This window comes from Ischnura elegans, chromosome 9 (genome assembly GCF_921293095.1).
Source record: "Ischnura elegans chromosome 9, ioIscEleg1.1, whole genome shotgun sequence".
Lineage (NCBI taxonomy): Eukaryota > Metazoa > Arthropoda > Insecta > Odonata > Coenagrionidae > Ischnura > Ischnura elegans.
In genome coordinates, this window is record NC_060254.1 from 26739323 (window position 1) to 26767248 (window position 27926).

At 37.2% G+C, this 27926-nt stretch overlaps 4 protein-coding genes across 8 annotated transcripts in view; 1 reads left to right on the forward strand and 3 right to left on the reverse strand.

The window, feature by feature from the left end:
- LOC124165282 (histone-lysine N-methyltransferase EHMT2) overlaps positions 1-4990 on the reverse strand; it is a 42316-nt gene extending 37326 nt beyond the window's left edge. For 2 of the 3 annotated variants that reach the window (XM_046542621.1, XM_046542619.1), the window contains exons 1-3: positions 4876-4990; positions 2117-2787; positions 594-879 (exon numbers count right to left, since the gene is read on the reverse strand). In XM_046542621.1, the coding sequence (XP_046398577.1) occupies positions 594-879; positions 2117-2670 (840 nt within the window). In that variant the 5' untranslated portion in view covers positions 2671-2787; positions 4876-4990. Of the gene's footprint in view, positions 1-593; positions 880-2116; positions 2790-4875 lie in introns of those variants that run through there. The other variant, XM_046542620.1, reaches the window with a different exon arrangement.
- A 488-nt stretch (positions 4991-5478) lies between these two features.
- Positions 5479-6148, reverse strand: LOC124165817 (ATP synthase membrane subunit K, mitochondrial). Its single transcript, XM_046543341.1, has 3 exons — positions 6056-6148; positions 5880-5966; positions 5479-5662 (listed from the first exon to the last, which is right to left on the reverse strand). Exons 2-3 carry the CDS (start codon positions 5961-5963, stop codon positions 5588-5590), a joined length of 159 nt encoding a protein of 52 aa, XP_046399297.1. The 5' UTR covers positions 5964-5966; positions 6056-6148; the 3' UTR covers positions 5479-5587.
- A 65-nt stretch (positions 6149-6213) lies between these two features.
- Positions 6214-12378, forward strand: LOC124165816. Its single transcript, XM_046543340.1, has 3 exons — positions 6214-6967; positions 7248-7431; positions 11835-12378. Exons 1-3 carry the CDS (start codon positions 6779-6781, stop codon positions 11966-11968), a joined length of 507 nt encoding a protein of 168 aa, XP_046399296.1. The 5' UTR covers positions 6214-6778; the 3' UTR covers positions 11969-12378.
- Positions 12379-13013: 635 nt separating this feature from the next.
- LOC124165221 (kelch-like protein diablo) overlaps positions 13014-27926 on the reverse strand; it is a 47434-nt gene continuing 32521 nt past the window's right edge. Inside the window, exon 15 of one of the 3 annotated variants that reach the window (XM_046542511.1) lies at positions 13014-16248. In XM_046542511.1, coding sequence (XP_046398467.1) covers positions 16174-16248 — 75 coding nt within the window. In that variant the 3' untranslated portion in view covers positions 13014-16173. Of the gene's footprint in view, positions 16249-26489; positions 27558-27926 lie in introns of those variants that run through there. The other 2 variants (XM_046542510.1, XM_046542509.1) reach the window with 2 other exon arrangements.

A 27926-nucleotide genomic window follows, 5' to 3' on the forward strand; every position in this document is an offset into this window, starting at 1 on the left:
AGCGAATAACGAAAATGACCAGAGGAAGGTGACAGTACACTTGGCAGTCGGCGTGTGCACACGACTGAAGTAAGAATTAAGTGTGATTGTTGCCGACATGAGTTCTTCCCTTTTCCTGTGCGATTTTCCCTATCAATCCGCCGGCAACAACGATGAGAGGGCAATGGCAACTTACAAAATTGAAATTTACTTTTTAAGTAGAAGTCAATCAAGAAGTTTGCATTTAATTTATCTCAATCACAAAAAAATTACTTCAAAGGTAACCTAAGGATAATTTTTTTAAAGAAACTGAAAAAAAACTGACATGTAAGTTGCTTTTTTTAAACTAAAATCGGTCACTCCACCAGAAAAAAAGGACAACTAAAACTAGTAGCTTTTCACAGAGATTAACTTTCATTTCTACCATTTAATTATTTTGGTAACTTTCCCAAATCTGCTCCACGGACAAGGAAATTTAATTTCAAAATCCTACGTAAAGTAGTGCTAGTAACATTAATTGCTAGTAGACTGAAATCAAACTCCTAAAGCAATACACTTCTGGTTGAATTCTGTAAGATATCAACAACGGCAACGCGAAATAGTCAACAATTTACCTGACTGCCAACAGATCCCTGTCTTGGGGATTTCCAATTCCCACTTCCACCGGACCCTTGACTTCTTGGCTCAGTGCGGCTTGACGAACTGCGTCCATATTCTTCTGGTCCTCGGACACAAAAAGATTTCTCCTTTCGAGCAATTGCACTCTGAAGTACAGACTCCCCAGTGTCCTTGGATCTTCTAGCAGATCGTTTTAGCTCTTGAGAAATGTTGAGCCCAGCAGCTGCACCTTCCAGCAGCACTGGATCCAATCTTCTTGGACGTTCAACTGGTGGAGTAGGCCTATGAGAATAAGATCACCCATTATTCGATTGAGATCAGAAAAAGAAAGAGCAGTGGACTTTACAATGATTAACATTTAATAGCACACAACGAGTAAGCAGAAGTGAAGGTGTAAAACACTTTCCAAGCTTAGTGAGTCAGTAAAATTCATACACATACTCTAATTTGTTTCCTTACGGATAAATTTCATACAGCTAAATTTAATATCCTTACTTACATACCATCTTATACAGACTGCAAGGAAGTTGGAAACAAAGTGAGAATTAATGTAGCTAACTGCAAGAAAAGTTGATCAGGGGAAGGAACTACCGCCCAAACCCGGAACGTCTTCATTTCACATACCTCTGGTATATCATGAAGTGAGTTTTACCAGGGTCTGCACTACTGGAAAATTTCAAAGCATTTAAATATACCCGATATTCAACACAGACTTTTCCCGTTAGAATAATGGTTTCCAAATAAACGTCAAGATACATATGTTGCTCAATAACAAAAATCAAAATTTAACGCCCACAAAAAATATTCCTATAAAATAATACAATATATCATCTAATAACCACCACCTGACATGTCATGATGCATCATCCACTTCAAATCAAACCTTCAATTGTGATGTTTCATCCAAAGTCAAAATTTAATTCACAATAAAAATATCACTTTAAAATAATAAGATACATCATCCATTAATAGCCACTTGATAAGTTATCACGATATATCATCCAGTTAAATTCTACAATCGATATCCAAAACTAATTGTATCCAAAGATTAAATTTTCAACATCACCCAGGACTAGCTTTAACCTCACCTAAACTAACCAATCTTCTGCTTGAATAACTCTGCTCAGTGTTTGCAGATTGCGATTGGACAGTAGAATTGCAATATTGGATATTTAGTAGTACACCATGATAACTTATCACGTGGCAATTATTGAACGATATATCCCAATATTTTTTAGCGATATTTTTATCAGTTTTAAAATTTTGATTTTTTTTATATTGAGCAATATATCATGAGAGAATCTGTAAAGGCTTGTTGTGGCCTAGCGGCTGGATTTACCGTATTTCTCCGAATATAGTCCCCCCCCCCTTATTTTGAGGCTTCAGTTTTGGCAAAAGTTTAAAAAATGGGTTTGAATATAGTCCCCCCCCCTTTACTTTTACCACAGGCATTTTTGGAAGAAAGGGGGGACTGTATTCAGACATATACGGTATTTGTGAACCAAAAAGAAATATTTACCTTAGTGGAGGGGGAGGCTTTTCTCCCGAATCTCCTTTGACACGACTCCTCAGCGCCATCTTCCCCACCTGACCCCCTGGCGTGCCCTCCACATCCTCGTTGCCCACCTCCGGAACGAGAATCGGAGGACTGCTATCCGCTCCTGCCTCTGACGACACTTCATCGGGACGCGGTCGCCCGCCTCCCTCCTCATCTCCCCCCTCCCCCGCTTTCCTCTCCGATGACCTCCCCGTCCTCGACCTCGGTGTCTCTTCCATCCCCCCACCACCACCTCCGGAGGGCCTCGACGCCCTGCTCGCGCTACGTCGCGAGGGCCTGTCCGAGTCCTGCGAAGAACCGGCCGGGCCCCGGTTGAATTCACTCTTCATCTCGCCCAATATCTTCTCGATCAGGGTGCTGCTCACTTTGTCTCCCCCACCCCCGCCCCTCTTGCCGACTTTCTTGATGCCCTCCCCTTCCTCCTCGACCTCTTCATCCTCGTCATCTTCTTCATCGTCATATTCATCTTCGTCCTTCACCTTCCTCTCACGCCAACTGGATCGGTCGGAGCACATACTTCACACTACGCAGCCAGGGGAGCTATGATACTCCGGAGTGCAGAAAGCTTTTTGACGACCACTACCACCTCACACAGAGCCATGCATCTTTGGGAAGGTGTTTAAAAAATGCACCTACGACCAGAAAAAATTATTTTCATTAATTAATTAAAACAACATCAATGGTAGGGCAAAAATAATGATAACTCTAGTAATAAATAAATAAATGTGGATTTTTGGGTATTAATTGTGATGGATTAAGAACACTCCTGTAATTCCAAAAAAATTATTGTCATACAGTAAAAGATATGACTTTTTTTCACGGTGTTAATTGCACCAAAAAGGTAAAAATAAATATAGAAATCAGTAATAAAATCAGATAAAAATAAAGTCTTCTCAGATAACAAATGTGTGTGGATAACAAATCATGTAAATGGTAAACTGATTCTTTGGTAGCAATACCTCCTGCCGCTAAGCTATCTCAGGCCCATAGAGAAAGAGGCAGTGACTTATTCCCTAAATCTATTGGCAAGAATTAGGTGTGTAGTAGACCAGAAGTATACCAGAATTTTGCCATGACACTTAGTTGAATCCCAATAACCTAAGCATCTAAAATTAAATACAGCTACAACTCCATAATCTGACACAGCGGCAACCTTGATGGAGAATAAAGAATATAAAAAAAACCATACCTTGAAAAGAATATAAAAAATTACATATTTCTAGAAATACACAGCATGATAAAACAGTAATTTTATCATAAAAGGCACACCTACATACTAAATAACAATAAAATTCCTCACACATATATTTAGAAATTTTTCATTTAAACTGAATTTTTTTTAAAATGATGAATGAAGGAAGGACTTTAAGAATAACAAAAAATCGCACTGAACATTGGCTGGTGGTACAGAACTAGCAGGAAATAAACCAAGCACCTTAAAGAAAAAACTATTCACAAAATAACCATCCACTTTCAAAGCAAAATGAGTTACAACTGGAATAAATGGAATTTGTAATCTCAAGAAACATGATTCAGCTGCAGCTTATTAAATGAAAATAATTGCAAATGATTCTAAAGTTGGCTCAACAGAATTTCTATCCAATATTCATAAATATACACACTTTTCGTCAAATGCCTCTTACAAATATCTACCCAAAGAGGTGATGAAATAATATTCCGTTACAAACACTAATTGTTCCAAATATGATTGCAGTGAACAGAAAGCGAAACTTTGAATAATTTTGAAATTAAATAGCATTTAAGTTATTGAAAATTGATCCATATGATGAATCATCCCTCAAATTCCTATTGGACAAACTGTTAATCTGTCTTCCTTACACAAGATTCACTCCACAAATAAGCTAATTCATCCCAAAATCACTGATGAAAAAAATTTTTAAGATGCCCAAGGAATTCATTCATGGCTAGGCATTCTTTCATAGCGAATTTAAAATAGCTGATACCGGATCAGGAGGTAAACAAAAAGCCCAAATAAATAGGCAACTATTAACAGAGACAATTCGTAAGATATGCGAAAACATTAAAGAAAGTTGCTCTGAAAATAAGATATATATCTATATTTAAAAGTAAATGGTGTTTCGCCAACATATATATTAAGTAACAGGGTATTTCCTAACCTCTTCAAAAATTTCAAGTGAAGCTACGGAATGAATAAATGCATAGTAAATGCTTATTTATGCATTTGAAAAGGCCCTGGGGTAATAACCAGGCAACAGCTCTCAACTCGCAGTCTTGAAAACCATGCAGAGAGTAAAATATTCTTGAAGACCTCCCCGTCAAATTTTCTTGAACTGAACCTAAGATTCCTCTGGGGGACTCATATACCCTAAAGTAACGATCACCATTTCCTTTCCTAAGGAATTCTCCCATAAGGGGACCCTCATGCTATAGCGTTATAGAGGCTTCAACTGTATTTCGAATAGCAATTCCATGGCGAAATTCATGTAAATAAAAATTCTGAGTTAACAGCTGTGGCTATAAAAGAAATAACCAGATCATAACGTTATCAACTCCCACTGAAGAACAACATTTTTAACATAAATCATCGATTTTACTAAAGGAGTTTATGAAGAAAAAAACCTTGATTGATAAGAAGATTATTATAGTCTTCCTAACGCCGGTGTTAAAGACTGCACTTCAGTAGCCACAAGAACTCAAATGAGAGGAACATCACGGAAGCATAGCATTCAATTATTTACCTTTTCAACGGGTAATAGAGGTTCTTCTTGACATTAAGAAATACATATTTCCTTAAATGAAATAGAAACAAAACCGCCTCTTAAAAACAAGACCATAATGTTTACATCACCAACACGCCCGACAGCTGCTGCCGCTTTGTCCCATGTGGCGACCATCCGAACTACGAAGTCTTCCGCGTCCATTGATATTTGCGCTTTTGTCCTATAGGTGGCCAAAAAGATAAACAAACGAACATTCCAATGCGAGACATTTCAGAAATTATTGTAGAAGAAAATGGCATTAATGGCAGCCGACAGCAATGTAAGAATCGAAAAATTATTGCCATAGCCATTTGTACCGATGATCAATTTAATGACTAATTTTTCTCCCGTCATAATGCTCGAATACAATAAAACATATCTGACAACTGAAGTACCCTATTGAACAGTTTTCGTAGAAGCGGTAACAAGTATAGCCTAGTTCCTCGGAAATCAGCATGTTAATATACAATCGTTCTTGATTATCAGTCGCACAAAAATTGTATCACTCATAGACGGAAAGACACCACGATCAACGAAACTACGGACAGAAAGGTCAAAATGAAACATTTTAACAAAAAGAGGTCAGTTTAATTGCAAAGACTTTATTTACACAGCATTCTCAATTTCTACCCATTTCATCAAAACATTTTTTTAATAATGGAATTAATCTACCTAGCAGTAACTAAAACACTTATGCCTTCTTCTTGGGCTTCATGGTGAAGTACAGGATAAGGAGACCAACTGAGGCATACGTAGCTTTAGCCACCTAAACAAGGAATAAAAACAATTAGAGGAAACACTAGTAAGAAGGGCAGTTAATTATGGACATTATTGACTGGTAATCGATTGACTTCGTCCAAATAACTTGAGGACGTAAACAAATCATCAACTATCCAATGTAACAAATTGAAGTATAGTTTAGTCAAAAACAATTTATAATCATCTAAGATTACTATTACAACGATTAATGCTGAATAACTCACATTAGCACGGCCCCTCATCGTTGATCCATTGAAATATTTTGATAGTCCTTTAAACTGCGATTCATCGACGTGATCACCAGCCATTTTCTGAAAAAAAGATTTTTTATCATTCAATTAGCCTTATAACGCCCATAGAAATGAAAATTAGTGAAATATCCATAGGAGCAACTACATACTTATATATATTAACAACAGATTTCGGCTTGTCCCTTCGCACAATGGACTCAGATGGGCAGAAAGCGATGGCCGGACGGGGGACTAGCCGCATTTCATTTGTTGCCGATGTAAAATTAAATTTTCCTCCAAAAGATGGGTCTGCCGTCATTGCAAGCAAATAGCGGACTTACGAACGTACGAGCGGACCTGTGAAATCGTTCTTGGAAATGATTTTTGATAAGTTAATCCGAAATATCTCTTTGATCCCATAAAACATATATTTACGTACGTGATGAAATGAAATTTTGCCTCATTATAAAATTTTATGCCTATATTTGCATGTGGAGATCCTAAAATAGCTTTCAAGTTCGCGCTGCTCGATGCAATTCCAAAGAGATATACATTGTAGGGATCTCATCTTTAATACCTATCCATTAAATCCAATCCAATAAATGCTGTGAGACTTCATTTTTTAATCATCGGTCGTCCGTCGCAGATATTCATTCGAAAAAGTGTGTGCGTGCTATTCTGGAGAGCGGAGTTAAATCAATTGTCTGCGTAATTGAATATTCTTGTCCCAAGTGCACAGGAAGTGTGTGCATTGTTAAGTTTTATTCAAGTACTCGTGTTGATATAAAAACTTATCCTGAAAAAAACTGTTGAAGTTCACGATTAATAGTGTGGCACGTAGCTAAGTTGTCCTTTACTTAATCATATTTGAGTGGAATAACCAAGTGATTTCGATGGAACAAATCCCGAAAAGACGTCGACGGAATACCATCCATTCCAAAGAAGAGAAAAAATCGGGAGATAAATCAAACGCAAGTTCCGAAATAATGCGGCTAGAAATGAAGAAAAGGACATATAGCGAACAAGAAAAAGTGCTGAACAAAATTCGGAGGGTGGTATTGGAGCAGTTGGTGCGGGTAGAGGTGAGATCAAACCATTTCCAATCCCAGTGGAATGATGATCCTTTATGTTCAGGGAGATGATAAATTACCTAAAGTTGAGTGCCAGATTTAAAAATTTTATGGAATATTTAGCTGTGTAAAATATATCACAAATTGTTGATAAAACCAAGAATTTGTTTTTCCCGTATGATAGCAACAATGCTTTTAAAAATTCCACTGATATGCAGCATGAGCCTGTCATTCGTTGCATATATAAGGTATGCCAACTTTATGTATAATATTTTTGCTACTACATGCTTAGGTGGAGGGATTGCAACTAGCTGCAAATATTAGAGAAAAGGAGCTGGAACAATTAGTGGTGCCATTTGATGAAGCCAATTCTCATGAGAAAGAGGACCACATTGAACACGTTGTAGATACTACCAATTTAGATGATGCCCAAGAAATCAACAAGTTTGAGCTAGATTTGGATACAGAACTAAGAGGTAAAATTCCAATATACTTTCAATTACATTTGGCTTTAGTTATTGTTATCCCTTCAGCTATGGCAGCTACCCTGCTAAGCCATTCACTGACGTATGAGAAAAATGAAGGAGGCCAAACTTTCAGGGAGTGGTGTCGAGATATGGTAGGAACTCTTGTTGAGGTTCTGCAGAGAAGGCCCTGGTCATTAGTTGAAGGATTTGTGGACTTCAAATCACTGGAACAAACATTTAATTAGCATGTAAATTTCTTTGCTAATGCATAGAAATATGCCATGATTGTTTGTTTTTAATCTTTAGGCATAAAACTTTTATTGGAAAACCACCTCACCCAAGCAGCAATGAATATCCCCACGACATCCAGACAACATTGTTGGTGTTAATATATGACATCCATGTAAATCTAATTAAGATTGTATGGATATCTTGAGCAATGACTTTATTAACTGTCCATCCCTACTTCAATTGATCCCATTTATAAATGTGGCATTATAATGCCACATTTTCTACCACCAGAAGCACAAAGTTATTCTATGTTAAAAAATGTAGTAAAAATTTCACTTTTAATCATCAAAAACCAGGATCCCTCGACTATATAATTCCCTCATTGGCAATAATGATATTTTTAGCGATTAACATCCCATATTTAAGAAGAAGTGTATTTTATCTTAGTCAAATACTGCCTGACCTCATGTTATTTGAGCAATATCCTGTGCTAGATTTGAAGAAAAAAAATGGGGAAGTTTCAGCAATAGCATTAATTGTAAGTTGAGCATTTCAAAGGCATCAAATGAATATTATCTAATGCACCACCATTCAGGTGACATCTTAGAGTTAAAAATCCTCAGGCAAGTTGTGGATATTCTATCATCAACTTGCAAAGTAAAAATAGTGAAAGAATGTGAAATGCCTGTATTTCACTCTTTATGCATAACATGCCATCAATAAAGAAATTGATTGCCTCACAGTCTAGCGCCAGCACTAATTTTGAAGCAAACATTTTGTTTTTGTATATCTCCTATTTGGCTATCCAGAATATATGTAGCTTTGTAGTTTGAGCTCCGGTACAAGTTAGGATCAGCTGATTCTCTGCGTGGCGGGAAAGGAGGCATGACGCCACTTTTCCCACACTAGGTTGCGTGGGTCCAAGGAGCATTTCTGAGAATTCAGACTTCTGAGGACCATGCACGGGGGTACTCTTCCCCCACTCTCCTACCCCCTTCCCGCCACCCACACCCCGAGATGCTAGTATACATAGGGCAGAAATTCTGCCCTGCGTGGAGTGCTTTGTGCTTAGTGTTTTTCGGAAAGAGTTCCTTTTTGCCGTCATTCGGGGGCTTCTGCGGATCTCTCCTCCGGGGACTCTTTGCGACCTTGTAGCGGGAACTGTGGTAGACCTCGAATGACAATAATTGTGCACCTCGAACCGGGAACATCCAGGACCCCGACCATCAGCATTGCCTCTCCCTACTAAGTTTCATATCCCAGACTCCCACCTCCGTGAAGGCCAGTCTTATACCCCCCCATACAAGTATAAGATTGAAGTTTAAGCTCCAATAAAGCCGACTCTGTTTCGAGTATTTGTATCACTCACCTTTCAGTAACCTTATCCCGTAAGAGCCAAGGTACCAGGATAGGTAGCAGGGCCCCGTCGCAACACACCATTGGGTCGGGCTGTCTTAGAGATCAATTTCTGGACCATTCTTTGTAAAGGATGGTCTACCACAGTGGTGTAGTGAGGGGGGGGTTTTGGGGGTTAAAACCTCCCCCAGAGCTCAGAGAAATTTTTTAATTTAATCCATTTTATTTAATGGATTAGTATTACTTATATAAAAGTATTAGGAATTTTCATAAATTAACTGCACTTACCACCATTTGTAGCTTGAAAATGATGTAATAACATTGAAACTCGGGTCGGATTAAATTTATTTTTGTGGAAAATTGTAAATCATCTTTCATTATGAATCAATTCCACTCCATCTCGCATGATTCCTCGAATTTTAAAAGTTTTCAGATTAATTAAATATTCCTCAGAAAGCCGTAAAACTCGACATTTAGAACCATTAATCTTAAAAATTTTCTGGAGGAGGGCCCCCGCAACTCCCACTTACCCGGGCGGGTATGCAATACCCCAACGTATTAGTTGTGCCTAAAACCCCCCCTAGCCTTAATTTTTGGCTGCGCCCATGGTCTACCATTTGTCTAATTGTGTGTATTCTCACACTTGCCAACCCAGGGTTTCATTTCCGTAGTATGGACCATCAATTTGGGAAAACCAGATATTGAGGGTTCACCAAAGGTTTACTTTTCAAAGCTCTAGGCATTTAATGAAAAGTTTTTCTCAGTATATTTGAGCGTGGCCTTATTTGAAAGCTAGGTACGTCAGGTTTGAGGCAATGCTGACTTTTGTCGGTTGAATTCTTCATAGCCCCGAAAGGGCGTTCTTTTGAATCGTGTGAGTTGGGTAAAGGCCAGGATACTTTAAGACATTAACCAGCACAGGTAAATGTCTTAACCCTTTAGCTGCGGGAGCATCAAAAATTTTCTGCCACTGTGTGCGGGACATGAACGGGGAAGATATTTTTCCGTCGACCCCGGGCGTGCGTCTAGCAGGTAGTGGACCCTCATAATCCGGGACTACCCACCCTACCCCCTGACGACAGACCATGAATACAATTGAGCCCTTTCTAAGAATCGTAATTGGAATTAAAATATTTGAACGTTACTTTTTCTAAATTGAATGTAAATGAATTTCTTTCCTCAAATTTGGCCAGCATGATATTTTTATGAGCGATTTGATATCAAACAGTAAAAAAATCCATTGATTTTTAACCATATTCCTCAACATTTCAACCATACTTCAGCCGATTTGAACTTTGGGGAGCATTTGGAACGTATGTTTGGATGCGGTAGGTAAAGATAATGGATAATAAAGGATATAATAGGCATTCTCATGAAGGTGGTCCGATATTACACCAGATGAGGAGCTGTCGAACTGGAAAATCTGACGAGTAAAATCATCAGTTCTGGACCAAGAAGATGATGCGGATTCAATGTCTTCAGCCAAATTGAATGGACCACCATCGCCAGAATCATTTGCATCATCCTCATCCTTCTCAGTATCCCTGGTAGACACAGACAAATCGGAAAAATTTCCGTCCTCACTCTTACAATCAGAGTCGAATAAAATATTGAGAACTTCATCCACGAGAGAAACCTTTCTCCTTTTTGGCCGAGATGGCAAACTTTCACTATCCATAGTGAAAATAAATGAAGAGATTCACAAAATGTAGTCACTCGAGTAGGTACTTGATTAGGAGCAAACGTACACCACCGAAACTCTGGAAAAACTGAGCAAAGATCAATAGAGCATGTGGAAAAGACGGGATATTCGAAGGGAAACCTATTCGGTGGGAAATCCAGAACGAGATTATAATACTCAAAGGAAAGAAATGTCCTTGGTAATTACGCAGGTGCGACATACCCACCACTGAAAGTATAAGAAAGAATAACCAATGCTTTCAAATAAGTTTCCCCGGCTAATGGACAATGACAAGATTAAAAAATTCCTAGGAAATGTAAGGATTCATTGGAATTGTTTTCTTCGTGAATGTGCCGCGGAGAGCAGAGAGACCTCTCTCTCGAAGAAGGGATAATCTGGGTAGCGCTCCCCGTGGTGAGGGTGCCCAGTCCTCGAAAGACGCCTTTGTGCTCTCTGCCACTAGGTTAGGTCGAGTTCAAGCAACCGCGGAAAGGATGGCAATAAAATCTTAAGGGAAGTCTGCCAGTGGTAAGAAAATCTGGTCAAACGTAGAAAAACGTTTTTCCCGCACTCACCATGCAGAACGTTTAAAAACGTTCCCGCAGCCTAAGGGTTAATGCACGAATGATTTTGTTGAACGAATTCAACATGTAAAAATGCATGAACTGAATCTGAACGTGTTCTATTTTCTTTTCATACATTGCACAATTTTGGTAGTTACACTGTTCATTTTGGCGTTCATGCATTTAGACATTAATGCATGCATGTGAATGCATCATGTAACCATAAGGCCTTTCTAGATATGTCAATTTCACCAAAATTACATAGTTACTGAGAGAGGATAATTATTCAAAGATTGAATAAAATTGGAACTTTATACCCTAATTAGATTGAAGATCAAACAAATACTTAGTCACTGTGAACATTATTTTGCACTCACAGATATATTGCGCTATGTACTTTTTGAATGGTAGTAACTCATATTAGAAGTTTCATAACAGCTCCAACAGATCATGTATGATTGAAACTTTTGTTTAAGAGTCAGCTTCCCCAAAACTTGATGTAGCCAAAACTAGATCAATAATAATCAACAACATATATGTATGCTATCCGATGAGTTTACGTATTCTTTAATTTATTTTAGCCATTCTGTACAATGACTGCTGCCCAGCCGCAGAAGAAGAAGATGATGACGAAGATGAATTAAAATTCCAATATTTACAGGAATTTAAGTCTGGTGATCTACTCTTGAAGTCTGGTGAATTAGAGGGTTCTTAATTATTTGAATGTATTACATATCCTAATTAATCATTATAATTTAACTGAAGGTGTTTTTATTTTGAAAGTAACAGATTACTTTAATTTATATATTTTTTAACGTTGACAAGTCTGTTCACATTTTTATGATTGCTTCTTGGCGGTAATGAAACTTAACCACATAAATATGTACTGATCAATTGCTCTCAGAACTGAGCATTCACTTTGCCAATTTAAAAAAAAAGATTTACATATGATATCCTACATTCATTATAGAGCTTTGAGAAGAATTGTTGAGTTTTAACCACTCTTTGCAATGATCACTGACTTGAAGCTTGAGAATAATTTTCATACTTTTGATTTAAGGAAGTGTTCATTTTTTGTTTCCAATAAATTACTGAATAAACTCATGTATTCGTAACTTGAAATTATTATCTTGTATTTTTAAAATAGCACTCTTGGTAAATATTCTTTGAATGTCAGTTGCCTCATCTTACACAGTCATTAGTCATTGCCTTTAACTACTGGTGGTGGCCACAAAATCTAATGGCCACTTCATTTATCAGAGGCCATTTTCACTTGGGATGTCTGTCATTGGTATTCGTCGTTGCCTTACTGACTATTATGAGTTAACTGCAGAGGATTGCCTAAAAAACAAATGGTGCCTTCGTAAAAACCGCAATGGCTGTTAAATGAATGACTGAGGATGTAATTGGGAGATACACACACAGAAACAATAGAAAAGGTAGCCTCAATTCATTAATGCCTTTGAAGGTTTTATTTTTATTAAAAATGACATAAAATTTATCACAATATTGCAAAACCACATTTTTAAGATAAAATTAATGATAGTCAACAAAAACATCACATTTTTCAGTTTTTTTATGTAAAGCTATAATTATTATAATACTATTTGTGACGAGTCTTTGCCAACATAAATATCAAGGCTAAATACAATGCACCCAAGATTGGACACAGTGAAATTCATACGGTCACGTACTGGCCAAACAAGTTTATAATGAATGTAACATAGGGAATAAAATAGAGAGCACCATGAAATGATTAGTATCAGTACAATGCAGAATTATGTATATGTACACATATTTCACTCAGTAATGTCAACTACATTGGACATATTAAAAGTCATTGCCACCTACAATTTGACAAACTGTAATGGCATTAAAACTTGCCACATCCACATAACACACTCAATGCACTGGCAGCAAGGGAAGGTTTTTGGATGGAAAAATGAAAGAGGGGTACTATGTCACACTTGTCAGGCCATACCTTGAAAGATAGTGAGCATATGGGGTCTGATACCAAAAGACTCAATTCAGGGCTTAATGAAATATACCTACAAGGGAAATCTGTGCAATTCATCAAAAACTGCTATGGGAGTACAGAAAGCTTTACACAGCTTTAAACGAATAATGCTGGAAGCAGAGATGGCAAATGAAACAAAACGAAGATGTTTTGTTCCGACTGGGGGGGGAAACGAAAATAAGAGGCCTAGGTTTAGTTTCGTTCCCGCACAAAATTAAAATCACCGAGGAGTTTAGTTTCAACCCGGGATGAAGCTTTACTCCAAAGAACGAAACTTAATTAATCAAAACTCCGCTGCTCATAGTTAAGTTTCGATCCCAGAAGTTGAGTGGAGGGGGAGACGAGGGAATAGTTTCGACCCGTTACCTTTGACATACGTTTAGGGTGCTACATTGAGCTTAAAAATCAAATGGCTAGTTTTCGTTCACCATTCTCCTTTTAGTGGTAAAAATATGAGTGCCCCATGCATCATCCAATGGCAGTAGGTCGAACCTCTACTTTATTCAACCAGACTTTGTACTCGGTATGTGGGTCGAAACTATACCATTTGAAGGTGAAGCACGTGGTCCCTCTGGTGCAAAACATTATCTGCATTTCATTTTGTCGTAGAGGTTTACTTTAGTTTTGACTCCGATTTCATTTCGACCCTCAGTTTAGCTCCACGGGTTTAAATCCATTATGTTTTTACATTTCACTGCTGGGAACAAAACTACTGAAATTTTACTGATTTTGACTTTCGTTAAGTTTTTATTGCCATCCTTGGCTGGAAGCAACTATGTAGCACTTGGAGGCTACATGAAAGGCTTAGATTGCTTGAACAATCAAGAATAAAGAATAACATCTTAGAGTTCCTCACTATATTATTAGATCTAACAAAAACGATAAATTAAGAGAGATATTTTGCCAAATGGAACCATTTAGGAATTTGTTTTTCCCCAAACCATTAAGGACTTAATCAAATGCTAGGTGGCCCTCTGTATGCAAATTTCCTTTTCTTTTGTAAGCACGCATGGTGTTCTGATACCAGTGGTGCGGTGTGCTGGCCTATCAAGGTGACTTGCACTGTAATATATAGATACACCATGCGTAAATGAAATAAGGTACATCTTTTTTCCCAAAAACTGAAGCTTAAAAAGAAATATTCCCAAAAAAGTCTCTAACAGAAATTCTTTAACTCCCTATGTAACTGTGTCTATTGTTATTACTGCCACAAACTTTATGCCAAATATCTGGAAGATAGGATTCTTTCATGAGATTTTTGGCAAATCACAAAAGCATTCAAAATAATTCATATAAATCCTATTTATTGTCGTGGAATCTCCATTTTTTAGTCGGTGTATCCTCCAGGTGCAAAACTACCTCCAGAGAATAAAATATTCAGTAACAATCTGTCCTTCTTGTCCTGATATTTCTTACTTCTCCTTACAGCATTTCTGCTGCCAACTATTAAGAGAACTCTAGATAAATGCCTTACTAATCTACAATATATTTCAATTCATTCAAACAACACCAGCATCACAAACTATGTACTTTAGGCTGCGCCTATTTTTCAGTGGGGCTGGAATCTGGAATGCCTTAAGCTTTTAGAGCAGAATGAATGAACACACAAAGGTACTTTTGTAAGTGTGCAGGACATAAAACAATGAAAGGTTTAGCAGCATTAAGTTTTAGCAAATAGTATTTTTCAAGCGGTAATCGAGTTGTTTTTCCATAGATTTTCATTATGTGCCATATGGTACAAATGTGGTGCCTATTTTCAAATCCCGGGATACATCAAATGTTAAATTTTATAGACGAGTACAAATTCTCTCTTATTTCTAAAGTATTTTTATGCCAAAATTGATCATTATTAACCACAGAATTTGAGATTTTCATGTGTTCACCACACATTCTTTCTGCTAATTATTATACGACATAAGCGGAGGGCTTCGCTATTGGGAAAAAGTACATGCCAGAAGAGCCACGAGGTCGAAAGAAAAGAGCAAAAAAAAATTCTCGACATGTACTGTTACAGGAGCTTATGACCAAGTGGTCCAAACCATCAGGAAACAAGAATGGCATAACAATGTTGCAGAATAAAAATGAGGACAGAAGAAGAAGGATTCTGTTAATATTTTAGTACCCGCACTAAAAGAAAATTATTTGTTTTACCTTAAACCTTTGCACAGAAAGATAAAACACATTCTGCTTTGGGGGACAAGAAGTCAACGTTTCTGCAGAGAAATTGATAAGGTCCTATGTAAAAATTATTATGAACTTAAAAGATTGAATTAACCTCAGTCAAATCTCCAAACCAAAAATTATTGAAGGACAAAAAAATTGTATGCAGTGACTACTGATCAGATGAGGCTGCAGTTCGGACATAACAGAGCAGTTTGTATGAGCTCTTTCTTTTAATAAAAAAATGTAAGAATTTTATTGCCTCTATCAAATTTTACATTTGCAAGTATCAATACAATACACTTTTGTCCATTATTGAAAGTAATTGGGGGAAAATATAGATATTTTGCTGTCTGCATCTGTTGTTGAAAGTGTCCACCACGGAAAGGGGTTTGATGTTATGCTGTGGTGACCTTAAACACAGTCTGCTTTTCAAGGGTGTCCGTTATAGGACTATATTTCATCATATGTTATAGTTTTGTTAACTAAACTTCCTTTGGAGTGTAGTGATCATGATTCAAGAACACTTTCAAAACCCTAAATAAAACCATTTCAAGAGCTGTTTACAGGCAATGCTACACATTATAGGACACTGAAAGACAATTTTCAATCCTGAAGTAAGACCAAGTGACATTGTGAGAAGGTATCTGCAGTGAGTGTGTTAAGGGCAAAAAGAACAGAGAGACATAGATACATACACCTTAAAACGAAGATAAAAAAAGCAAGCATACCAGTACAACTCTTCAAAAATCTGTCAATGACAACTTATCTTCGTAGAGCACATTTCTAGCAGGATCATGTTCCCTGCCAATAAATTCCTGTCAAAATCAAAAGAATTTCACTAAAAATAAGCAGTTTTCATGAGGAACCATTAGTTGAAATGATTGCACATGAAACTACCGTATAAGCGTGTGTAAGAGGCGCACCTTTTTTCCCAGAAATTGCAGCCGAAAATGAGGGTGCGCCTCTTACACAAACTTATCTTCCCCCCTCCCCTTTACCGGTCGCAAGTCCAAGGGGAACTGAGTGGCCTTGGTTTTCAGTGTGAGTCAGTCATCTGAAACCCTAGGTCAAAAACAAGCGGCAGGCAGGGGAGTTTCTCCCTTAGTGACGTATTTTTAAAATGCTCCTGTATGCTTTTCTGGTAAGCATCGCGCCGTCACGTCGGTACCCCAGAGATGAACATGGAAGATCGCGCGGGGTTTTTCGCTCCGGAGGGCGCGCTAAATTTACTGCCACGAGTGGGCATCCCGCGGCATTTATACTGCATATAGTAATCGGTTATCAAAAGTAGAGAAACGCGTATTTTTGAAGGACATACCTGGTTAATAGTCAATATCTTTCTTGCCGAGTAATTTCCATTACGCTGAGGACCTGATTTTCCAAAAATCATCTTCAGACGCTAATATGAGGATTATTGCAACTGAAAATTATATTGGTGTCAAAACCTGCGCTTTAAGAAATTCGAACGAGTGTGTTCATTGTTGGACTAAATTGTGGATGGAAGAAATCAGAAATGCTTATGAGTGAAGAGCACGGAAGGAGAGGTCCAGGGGAAGGAGCGCGATCCCTCCCCTCCGTATTTCAAGCTACGAGGCTATCAGCGAAGGAGCACGGGAAGAACACGTCCGATCTTGCATGTGACGTCGTTGCCTCCAAAGCGAAGGGGCGAAGGCGCAGCAATGTGATATACGCAGTTTGTGTTGCCTAAAGTTTCCAGTCCGTCTCGTCTTATTTGAATGCCCTTATACTACGCTTGTTTCTTCCGAAATTGTCCTGTTTGGACTATTTTGAATATTAGTAGCCTTGTTGTAACCATAAATCTTTGTATCAAACAATTAGAGCTTAAAAAACTTAAATTCTGTCAGATATGCGTCGCGTTAGATATCTTTCTTTTTTTGAACCTCGTGCGTGTCATACAATTATTGAAAGCTATCGAGATATCTTCGGGCTCAGTAGATGAATCACCTAGCATTTGGCCTCCATAAACTAGGAGATCGATCAAGGTCAGTTGGTGAGAAGGGAAAGGGATGAAACATGTTTCCATTGTTCCCCTGTAACTTGATGTTTTCCTATTTTCCTGTGGGGTCTCGGAAAGGAAAAAAAACGGCAGAGGCATTGGCTGATGGAGGGCCGAGTGGTCCGTTAAATCTACGACGTGGTTATTATCCCACGGCGCTGAGATTGTTGTCCAAGCTATTGGGAAGGTTCATACTATGTGCCTGTTGTGTTTTGCCTTAAAAATTTCCACGGCTGCAATTCTATTGCAATACTCCTGCGAGAGCATTTAAACAAAATTGTTCGTGAATAGGACAAGCTTCGTAGAGCAACGGCGTATGCGAAGAGAGGATCGGAACTCTATTTACTCCCTCTTATGCCGCTATTACCGCTAATTAATATTGAAAGAGAAAAGTTCGATAACTGTCGAAATTCCAGGCGTACATCTCCAACACCGCGCGATAGTATTTAAAAAAATGCTGCAAATTTTTTTTCTTCATAGCTCCGATGCTCAAAATAGGGGTGCGCCTCTTACACGTGTGCGCCTCTTATACAAGCTTATACGGTATTGCTTGGTTTGGAGGTAATACAGGCATCTCTGATACAACAACATATTGAAACACCATTGATTCAACAAAAATCACAAATAAAGGAATTTGTAACTAATCTATAAATAAAATCTCATCAACCATTAATCACAATTGATCATGTCAATAAAAGCCTACTCTAACAAACAATCAGGATATTGAACACAGCTCGAAAGACTAATTTCAGCCCTAAATCAGAATCTGAAGTTTTGCCATCATAATTCTAATTTTAGCATATTTAACCCTTTCGAGATGGTGGAGTTCTCGCTTTAGCATGACTGCTATGCTGAGCTCCAAGAGACTCTTCCGTCCCCTCCATATGGAGCATTTTTGCAGGACATTCATTAAGAAGGTTCTTGCGGATAATCACACTCTCTCAGAACCAACCTTTTTCGACCCTTCCTAGCGGGGACTCCGCATTATCTTAAGGCCGTTTTACACTGGGCACGGAATTGTGCAGGTTAGAGCTGCATTAATTTCTAAAATGGCGTGGAATTGCGCGAATGCATGAACGATATTAGAACGGGCTATTTTGCCGTCTCGTATCCACTCATTCTCGCATGTGTTCTAGCAATTCACCGCTTTACATGATGCAATTTTGATTGTGCCTTCACACGTTCGTCAGATTGCGCAATGCCGTGTAGCATGTAAAACAGCTTTCAGACTCTGAAGGTAGTTGGACTCCCCCTTTTTTGGGGTTTATAACCCTACCAAGGGCATTGGTTCGTAGTCAATCATCCTTCATTTATATGAATTAGTGATATGGATAATTGTTGCTTGAACGTGATTAGCAGACTTCTGAAATGAATTCCTTGTTTTATTCTAAGAATTGTCAAATTTCGAACAAAGCTCTACCGCCAATAATAACGTGTTTAATGCAAACGCAATTTCCAGGTTGATGTTCATACTGCAATTGAGATATAAGTTAATATTTATTGTAGAATTTCATTTAAAAATTGTAAACGCTGCTCAAAAGACAAAGAATTCAATTCTGAGTTTATATTGTTTGAGAAAGGAACAAATATTTATTTCCAAAACTGACTGAATGAACAATTGAATGACCGCGGTTACCTTAGGTACCACGATCGAAGAGGGGTACTATAAGATGAGGAGTTCGGGTACCTTCTTACGGATTTCGAAGGTACGGCCTAAGTCCCGCTTTGTTGGGTCCCAAAACTAAGACTTCACGAACCCGTGACTATCATAAAAGAGGGAGAGCAAGGAAACATATATATATTCGGCATTCGATCGCTTGCGTAGAAAAATCTCAGATGAAAATTTACAGCTTTCCTCTTCCGGGTCAAGAAACGTCCTGCCGCATATTTTTGTCATTTTAAGGAAAGGGGTAAACAACATCTATAATATATAAAAAAGGGTTTCAGTAGTGAGTGATGCACGTGTTCCTAATATAGCTTTTCTATGATTATATTAATGGCATAAACTAGAAGAGCTTGAGTGTAGCACATGGACGAGTAAAAAATAACTACAGAGTTAGAAGTTAGGAAGACATGAATCACACTTCATTTACATGAATAACTCTTGATAATGACTCATTCATACTAGCATCACTAAACATGGGTGTTTCCATTGGAGGCAGGGAGTGTAGCATATTAACAGGTGCTCCTTTGAGTCAACACGTGAAATATCCCAACAATTGTGACAAAAAAACTTAAATCTTATGGCTACATATTACTTTACCGTGACTGAAGACCATTTAGTTTATAGTAAACACCAACTTCATAATGGGCATAATTCATTTGAAATTGCTGAGACTTAAGTATATTTACTATTTACAAACAGGATTATTGAATTTAAATAACAGCCATAGCAGAATTTATCAAATTCACCAAACCAATTCCTTTGACTTCACAAAATTTAAATGAAAACAGAAGTGTTCAGATGGTCGAACATTAGAAAATAAAAGAGATTATTATACTTGAAATAATAAAGAATACATGAAAAATATTTACCCATAGCATAACTTGGAAAAAGTTATATTAAAGAGCTAATTGAACGATACAAGTGAATAAATGCTGCTGTGATATATTCAATTATCTTAGCACAATAAGGTTAATTCTTGATTAAAAGAAATGTGAAGGCTTGGGCTTAAGCCTGCGAATTCAATAAAATGTAATAAGGTTGGAGTTCTATGCTACAATGATAAATCCTGTAGCTTGAAAAGATAACATAATGGAAAACCATGCAAACTTGAACAGAAAACTCCTCTACACTCTAGAATGACATCATACTAATGGCTATTAAAATATTTTTAGCAAATGCTTCATCAACAAATTTTTAACCAGGACAACACTTAATTAGTATTTTAGAATATAGTAGTTAGAATTTTTTTTAACCTATTGCATCAAAATACAGATTATGGACATTAACTCAGAGACACTTATTTCCTGCAAGCCCAAGTGCCTGTAGTATCTATTGAAGCACATTCTAGACAATCATTAAATAGAAAAGGGTCCAAAAATACCAATAGTGTCATGAGCATCACAATATTGACACATTTTTGATCACCTGCTAAAATTGTGGCTGACTGCTTAAAATTTTGTTCATAGATGAAAGGTTGCACATTATTTTAAACACGTTATTTACGATTATCAAAACATGTAAAGTGAGGGTTAACACACTCAATGAGACTGGGCACTAACATGAAAGTAAATGTATTAATCATATAGCTACCCCCACCAATCAATTCCCGTATGAAGTGGAAGACTTATTCAGCACTTTGATAATTTTAAAAAAATCTATTTTGACTGCCTTTTACCAGTAAAACTGGAGAAATGTGTATGGAGTAATTTGATGAAAAGTATCAGCTGAGGAAAAAAGTTTCCACCCCTGCTGATGAAAAGTCCTTTGTTAAAGCAAGGACCCCTAAACACTCATTTATCCCCACTGTACCCTGAGCCCACTTCATTCCCTCCTTACATAAATATAAATAGCCAATAGAAGCAACCTTGGATGAACCATTTTCACATTGGTTCAACTAGAATCCAAACACACACAAAGAATTAGCATGATCACAGCTTTACTTGGTTCCAGATATCTTTGTGATTAGGGCTTTAACAAGAGGGGGTGAGTGGAGGGAAAGATTCTTGTCAGCCGACTTTCCCAAAATAAATCAAATGACAAGAGGCATAGCCTTAGAATTGCAGTATCGATCAGACCTCCGTCATGTTCACCATGGCAAAATTCCATAAGTTGTTCAAGAAACTGTTGAATCATTACATATATACAAGTTGCTAGTTTCACCTCGATGCCCCTACTGATAGGCAGCATGATGAGTTATATTAACTGGAAGGGTTATAGATATTTCAGCTAGTGTAAGTTGGATTGAAGCTGAACCGAAGGGAAAACAGGTTATCCAAGCTTGCTCATATGTATTAATACTATTTTGCCTATGTATAACATTGTGGATAAATTTCCAAAAATGCCATTGAAATTCCACCAATGCCTGAAGCTTTGTTCACTTTCAGTCAGTACTCCAGATCCCTTTGCCCAAATGGTTCCTAACACTTTGAAACTGAATGTTACATCTAAGTTCCAAGTGAGATTTATGAGGTACAAAAACAGATATGTAACCTAATAAGTTGTCACATTCAAAGTGAAGATAAGAAAATGACAAAATTATTACTGCTGTAACAGCATTGTTGAATATTTGGAAGATGCTTTTAGCAGCGATTAAATTTTGGTAATTTTTCATAGGGTAATTAGTAATTAATAACCTTTAAGAAAAAATAATAATAATAGTAGTTACATAATCATATCCTGATAGCGGATGGTTTTATAATAATTTCTAGTAATTTCACAAATAACCTACCCAAGATTATGTTCACTTATTTGCTTTAGATATACAATAATTGATTCCTCTTTTTTTTGTGAAAATTAAATTCATTAGCAGTTCTGTAACCATAACAGAAAATTATTGCCGGAGATAAGTAGTACTACTTTTAACATTACTAATCTCCTCCCACTTACATCAGCCAGTCATAATATACGTGAGCAGCATTTAGTAGTAGCCTTTCCCAAGATAAAATTCTATTTAAATAAAATTTATTGAAAGATACGCAAACACTGTTGAGGAATATATAGAGAATGATAAAATATATCTTTCAGCCAGAAACGTAGACTTTCGCAGCAAAATTCATTTGTATCGGAGGCTTTTAGGAGCAGCTGGGTAATACCTTCAGCCAAGGATCCCCACCATCTATTCAACATGGCTTCCTCTCTTAAGCATGTATAAAACTCCTTGTTCTTGTGGAAAATCCTACGCCAGGCAGACAGGGTGCTCCGCAACTTCCCCATTAAAAAAAAATCAATGGGAACATCAACATCATATCGAGAGACAGAGAAGTTAGCCATATCTGAGCACGTGTTCTCTGAATAAAGACACAATATTTTAATTTGCATAACTCTGGTAACCTCCCCCTACCACTCCAGCAAAAAGAGGGTTGACGATGATATAAATGACATCCACCTTCCAATTTTTATTCATCCCCTTATGATGCACCCTATAATGACAGTGAAAGCTTGCTCGCTGAAGCATAATACACAGCAGCACCTGAAAGCCTTCGATACCATTCACTCATGATTCATAAGCCCAAAAACTAACACACAACAAAAACAAGGAAAATACCCAAAGATCACCACCACATTCCATGCAACTTGTGTGGTAGAAAATGTGATTTTAAGAGACAAAATGTTTTTGCTCAAGTGTCCATTGGACCTAAGTTTTCGAGATATTATGGATAGAACGTACAGTAGACTCCTGATTATCCGGACGCATTTTATCCGGGCATGATTTCACACTCCTTCGATGTTTTCTGCAATCTTTGCAAATAAAATCTGACTCAAAAGCACCGGGATACATATTTGCATAGACAATTAGCCATAAGTGCTGGTTTCCTATACCTGCTGCTGCACGATGGTGTGATCGCACTCCCGTCCCGAAGTACTGTGTTCCTGTTTTCCTAGCATTAGGGTACAAGACTGTGCTCAGTTCAGTAAGCATGAATCCACATCCCGCAGCTGTTACATCCCGGACAACTGGTGCGACTACATGACATGGTGCTTGACACCGTAGTTTCCGACATCGCGCGGCAGAACTAAATCATTCGTGCGAACCAGTTTTCTGAATACGTGATCTCGCAGTCATGGGGGCGTGGTTTTCGGAAACCGGGTATAACATGGAGCAGTAATAATATAAGTACAATCACGATATCACCGCTATAAAGATCGCGGGCAGGAAAAGAAAGCTCTTAATGTTTGCGGAAAGCAATCTAAAATAACAGACAATGTGAGTAAATAATAATAAATTACATGATTTATCTAAATTATGAAAATTACAAGAAATTAAAGACAATGTTTGGAAAATTCGTGTTTTTCTATTATTTGCGCCGCCTCTCCCCAACATTAGTCCAGACACAGTTATGCAAACCACGATAAAATGATGACAAACTATAATCCAAATAAAGCCATATTCCCACTCTCCCTTGAGCCCAGCAACAGAAAAAGTCACCATAGATGTGATTGAGGCAACATTCTCATTACATGTATGTTTTTCAGTATTTCTGTAATGCAGATTACATGAATTAAGGCGTTTTATTAGTACTTTCTGTTAATAATAGGTATCTTGAAAACTAATATCCATTGAATGCTTGAACGAAAACAATTATCCCTTAATATTACATTTTCTACCAAATTGCGAAGATTGAACCAGTCTGGTTGTGACACTTGGGTGCCGCCCGTTGTAAGAGACGTTAACCATAATTAACACGTTTCCTGCCAAACCATGATGGAGTGACTATAACACATAAGTCAAACATTTTATCCAGTGTTACAGCAATGGTAGCTCGCAAAATAGCATTTTAAGTCATTTGAGAATCCATGTGGTGGTTCATGGCGGGGAACGTGTTAAATACTTTGGTATTAAGTAGTTTAAATGATCTTCTCCCTTACAATAAGGCATCCCACAAGAGTGCCTCTTCATATCTTTTACATACCTTCACTCATGGATGTAATGTGAAATGGATAATGCAAATGGGCCATATGAAATTTCAATAACAATCTGTTACATATTGAATACAGAATAGCTTCAACTGATGTTACAGGAAAACATAACTGAAAGTGAATGAGCAAATACTTCCAAGTGAGGAGACAGCATCATTAATTTCTCTGGGCAAAAGGATGGGCACCATTGGTGTGTTTTGGAATTTTTCACATGGGTAACTAGAGTAGGTATTTACAAGAGCCCCCACCCTTATGAATTTAGCCTCTTACATGAATTTTAAGCCTTAATTATTACAGACCTTGAGGTAGAGGGGGAATGTGAGTTTACTATCTACGATTCAGATGTTGTAGCTTTCACTGGTTTTTTAACTTGGATTTTTAGCAGTATTTTCTCCCATATTATTTGAAAATGCATTTATTGATGGATTAAATAATTTATCCAACTAGCAAATATGCAAGAGTACTTGCTCTAACCAGTTTAAAAGAGAACAATTACATCCCCTCCCTACTGAGACACAAACAACAAACATTTGGGTAACATTCCGAACTGGAAAGAAAATAGATATAGATATTAGAAATTAATTTTTGGCAATGCATTCACCACCGGGTCTTGCCTCTATTAAAAATTAGTCTCATATCGCTCCACGAAAAAAATTGAGATATGTAATAGTTAGGTATTCTAGTTGAGATGAGGCAACGTCAACTGCGCATACCAGAAGTTTTTGGCAAATTTATGAATAAAATATTTTAAATGCAACTGACTACTAACAACAAAAGAATCCACTCATTGCACATAAGAAACATACAACACAGCACATAAATATACAGGCAAATTATTGAAACCAATTCCACATGATGGATGGATGGAGCATTTAGCATATTTTACACATAGTGGACCTCTTCCACTAGAACTTAAAAATGAGTCTCTGACACTGGCTGGTAATGTTGGTGATGGTGATGTTTAAAGTAATAATGGTAATAACATCTACTTGTTCTAAGAAGTAGTAGTAGTAGTAAAATTTTGCTAAAATGCAATTAATTACACTGGCATAAAACACATACTTCAATAGCTCTTTATTTGCTCAACCTTGAAGTACCTACATTAGAAAATTGAAATAAAGGATTGGCCATTGGATGGAAAGGACGTTCTTCTAAGTTTTGTTAGGTTCCCAATGTCAGTTCTCTGTTCTAGTTTGGGTTCTTAATCAAAATTTTGACACAAATTGATTGATTTTTACGAGCTATTAATGAATTATGCCAACTAAAAAATGTATAAAATCAAGTTACCTCACAATTTTCAGACCCACAGCTTCTCTAAGTTTGAAAAACCATAGAATCCAAATAATGAATTAGTTCCTCAAAAAAAAAAAAAAAAAAGAAATTCAGGTTTTTCATTATATTTGAAAGCACAAGGGAGAAAAAGATACCTAACCAAGCATTCACGAACTCATAGATTCAACCAGCCAATTAGGTTGATTAGGATAGGTAAGGGTCGACACACCTCGCATATTTTTGCCCAAAAGCTTCACCTGGGATCTGTGAGGCAGTGCCCAATGGCCCAAAAAGCAAGGGGTGCTCCTGAAGGCAAAATTGATAAATTTACACGTAAAGATAACATGACATTTTAAAAGATAAATGGTTAGATTGGTCCATGTTTTCATACATTATTGCTAGATTGCACTTTAGCAGATGACAAAATGTTAGTTTTCTGAGGTGATATTTAAGACAGTATTTTACACTAAACGTACTGTGTTGCGGTTATAGGTCCATTACCGTTGACGCTAACTATTCTAATCATACTATCAACTGCCAGGGCTGAATGCATTATCACTCTTTTAGCTACCCATTTTTATGAATTTATTTTTTAGAGGAGAGCTTGCAGAGTACACTCCCATCTCATACTACAGGGTACATTGGTGAACAAAATAAAAAAGTACTTCTCAAAAACAAAGTATTACCACAAATTAACTCAATTCTTCTCTTGAATGCAACTGCAAAATTACGATGGCCTTATTTGTAAACATAAGAATTAGTCAGCTCCACCACTTTTGAGATCGGAAAATTGGGCTATTTTGTGCTTGGGGCACCAACTCAACTGGGCATTTATAAGATAAAAATTGAATTTACGAAGTGCATTGATATTAATGTACGAAAATTGTCCAAATTAAAATGGCATAATAACAGAAGCAGAAAGAATACACTAAAGGTAGGTGACTATGATATGAGAAATGATTGGCAACCATTGCCAATGAGCAGATTGTAAGATGCAACCCAATAGTTTCCCTACAAGCAGCCCATTGTCTACTGTGATGCTGATTGGCCCAGAAGCCAACTGATGACTGATCTCAAATGTGATATAGCCTTTGAAGATGGCCTCAGGCTTATCTAACCAAGGTGCCCATGGGAGTTCAGCCACACATGGTAAGACTATGAAGCTATAACAGATAACAACAAGATAGTGGCAAATTCAACTATTTATTCTGGCATAGACTAGAAAAGTGGCTTTTTCTGCACAAGAGAGAACACCAAATGTGCCTTCAATCTTACTTTCAACACATTCTGGTGATGATTATGTTCATTTCAGCTACCCATTAAATACAAAATAAACTTTTAAGGAATATTATTGCCAGGAAATAGTTTTAAAAATTGAGCATAGGATTCAATGCTTACTGCATTTCATTAGAATGAGTATCTTTATAAAATTACAACATTTTCAAAAAAGACACAGACCTAGATATAAATAACAAGCAAAATCCATTCCAAAGGACAATTATACTACCACATTCAGATCACTAGCTTTCATTGTAAGCCTACTTCTTTTTTGGCATATCTCACTGTTCTTGAATTACCATCATTTTTTCTGAAAGACCAATCTTCAATTTATTAGCACTTAGCATTTAAGGGACAGAAAGCGCCTGAATTTTCTTTCAAGATATGATTCCTAGTCCTTACATGAGATCAGTATAGTTGGCTGCACTTCAAACCATAGCCTTGTACATCTTAAGCCCAAGAACGATGTGAAAAAAAACTCTACGAGCAAAACAAACACATCCATACAGATGGAAGTCACTTTTCAAAAGCACTTTGCACATCCAAGTTTTGGTTTCACAATACATATAACTCAGGAATGCTTACAAAAACTTCAATTCAACATAAAAATAGAATATCAATGGGTACATTTTTACAATCACTTCACAACATATTTACACGTCATCATGCATGAATAAAAAACTTTCGATCACTGGTCAAATTATGATGATGTAATCTCACAACGGATGATATTTCACCCAGAGACTACTTAATCAATGACCTGAAGGCCAGTGGTGACTGGCTACTCGAGGATACAGGCCTGGAGATATGTTGGCAAGGGTGTTTGAGAAGGGGTTGATATGCAAATTCTGGTGCTGCTAGCTTAAAATATCGTTTGGCTGAAGAATTCTGCCGTTAAAGTAAGTGTTTCCTATATCCACAGGGATGCTCTTGTTTTCGGCATTCTTGCTTATCTGTGGAGGACGAGAAGGAACCTACTCATGAGTTGTGAGACCATCCACTCCCCTTATTGAGAAGATTTACAATATTTAAAACAGCAAAATCTCTTTCCAAAACATTTGGGTCACTGACATATACATACAACTGATACTTTATTTTTTTTTATGTTTACCAAAGAATGATATGAGCTGGACCAGGGCTTGGCAACCCTACCTTCTGTGGAACAAATTTTTTGGGTAACGCTAAACATTCTCGTCATTTAGGCGCGTCAACCTAAACAATTTTAAAGCGTACAATACATATTCGTTAGTATGTTTTCAGTTGTTGTTCGTTATTCATAATGAATGGATGCATCATAACATTTGATTGGGTAAAGTTATATTCTAAACATTAGCTTATTAACC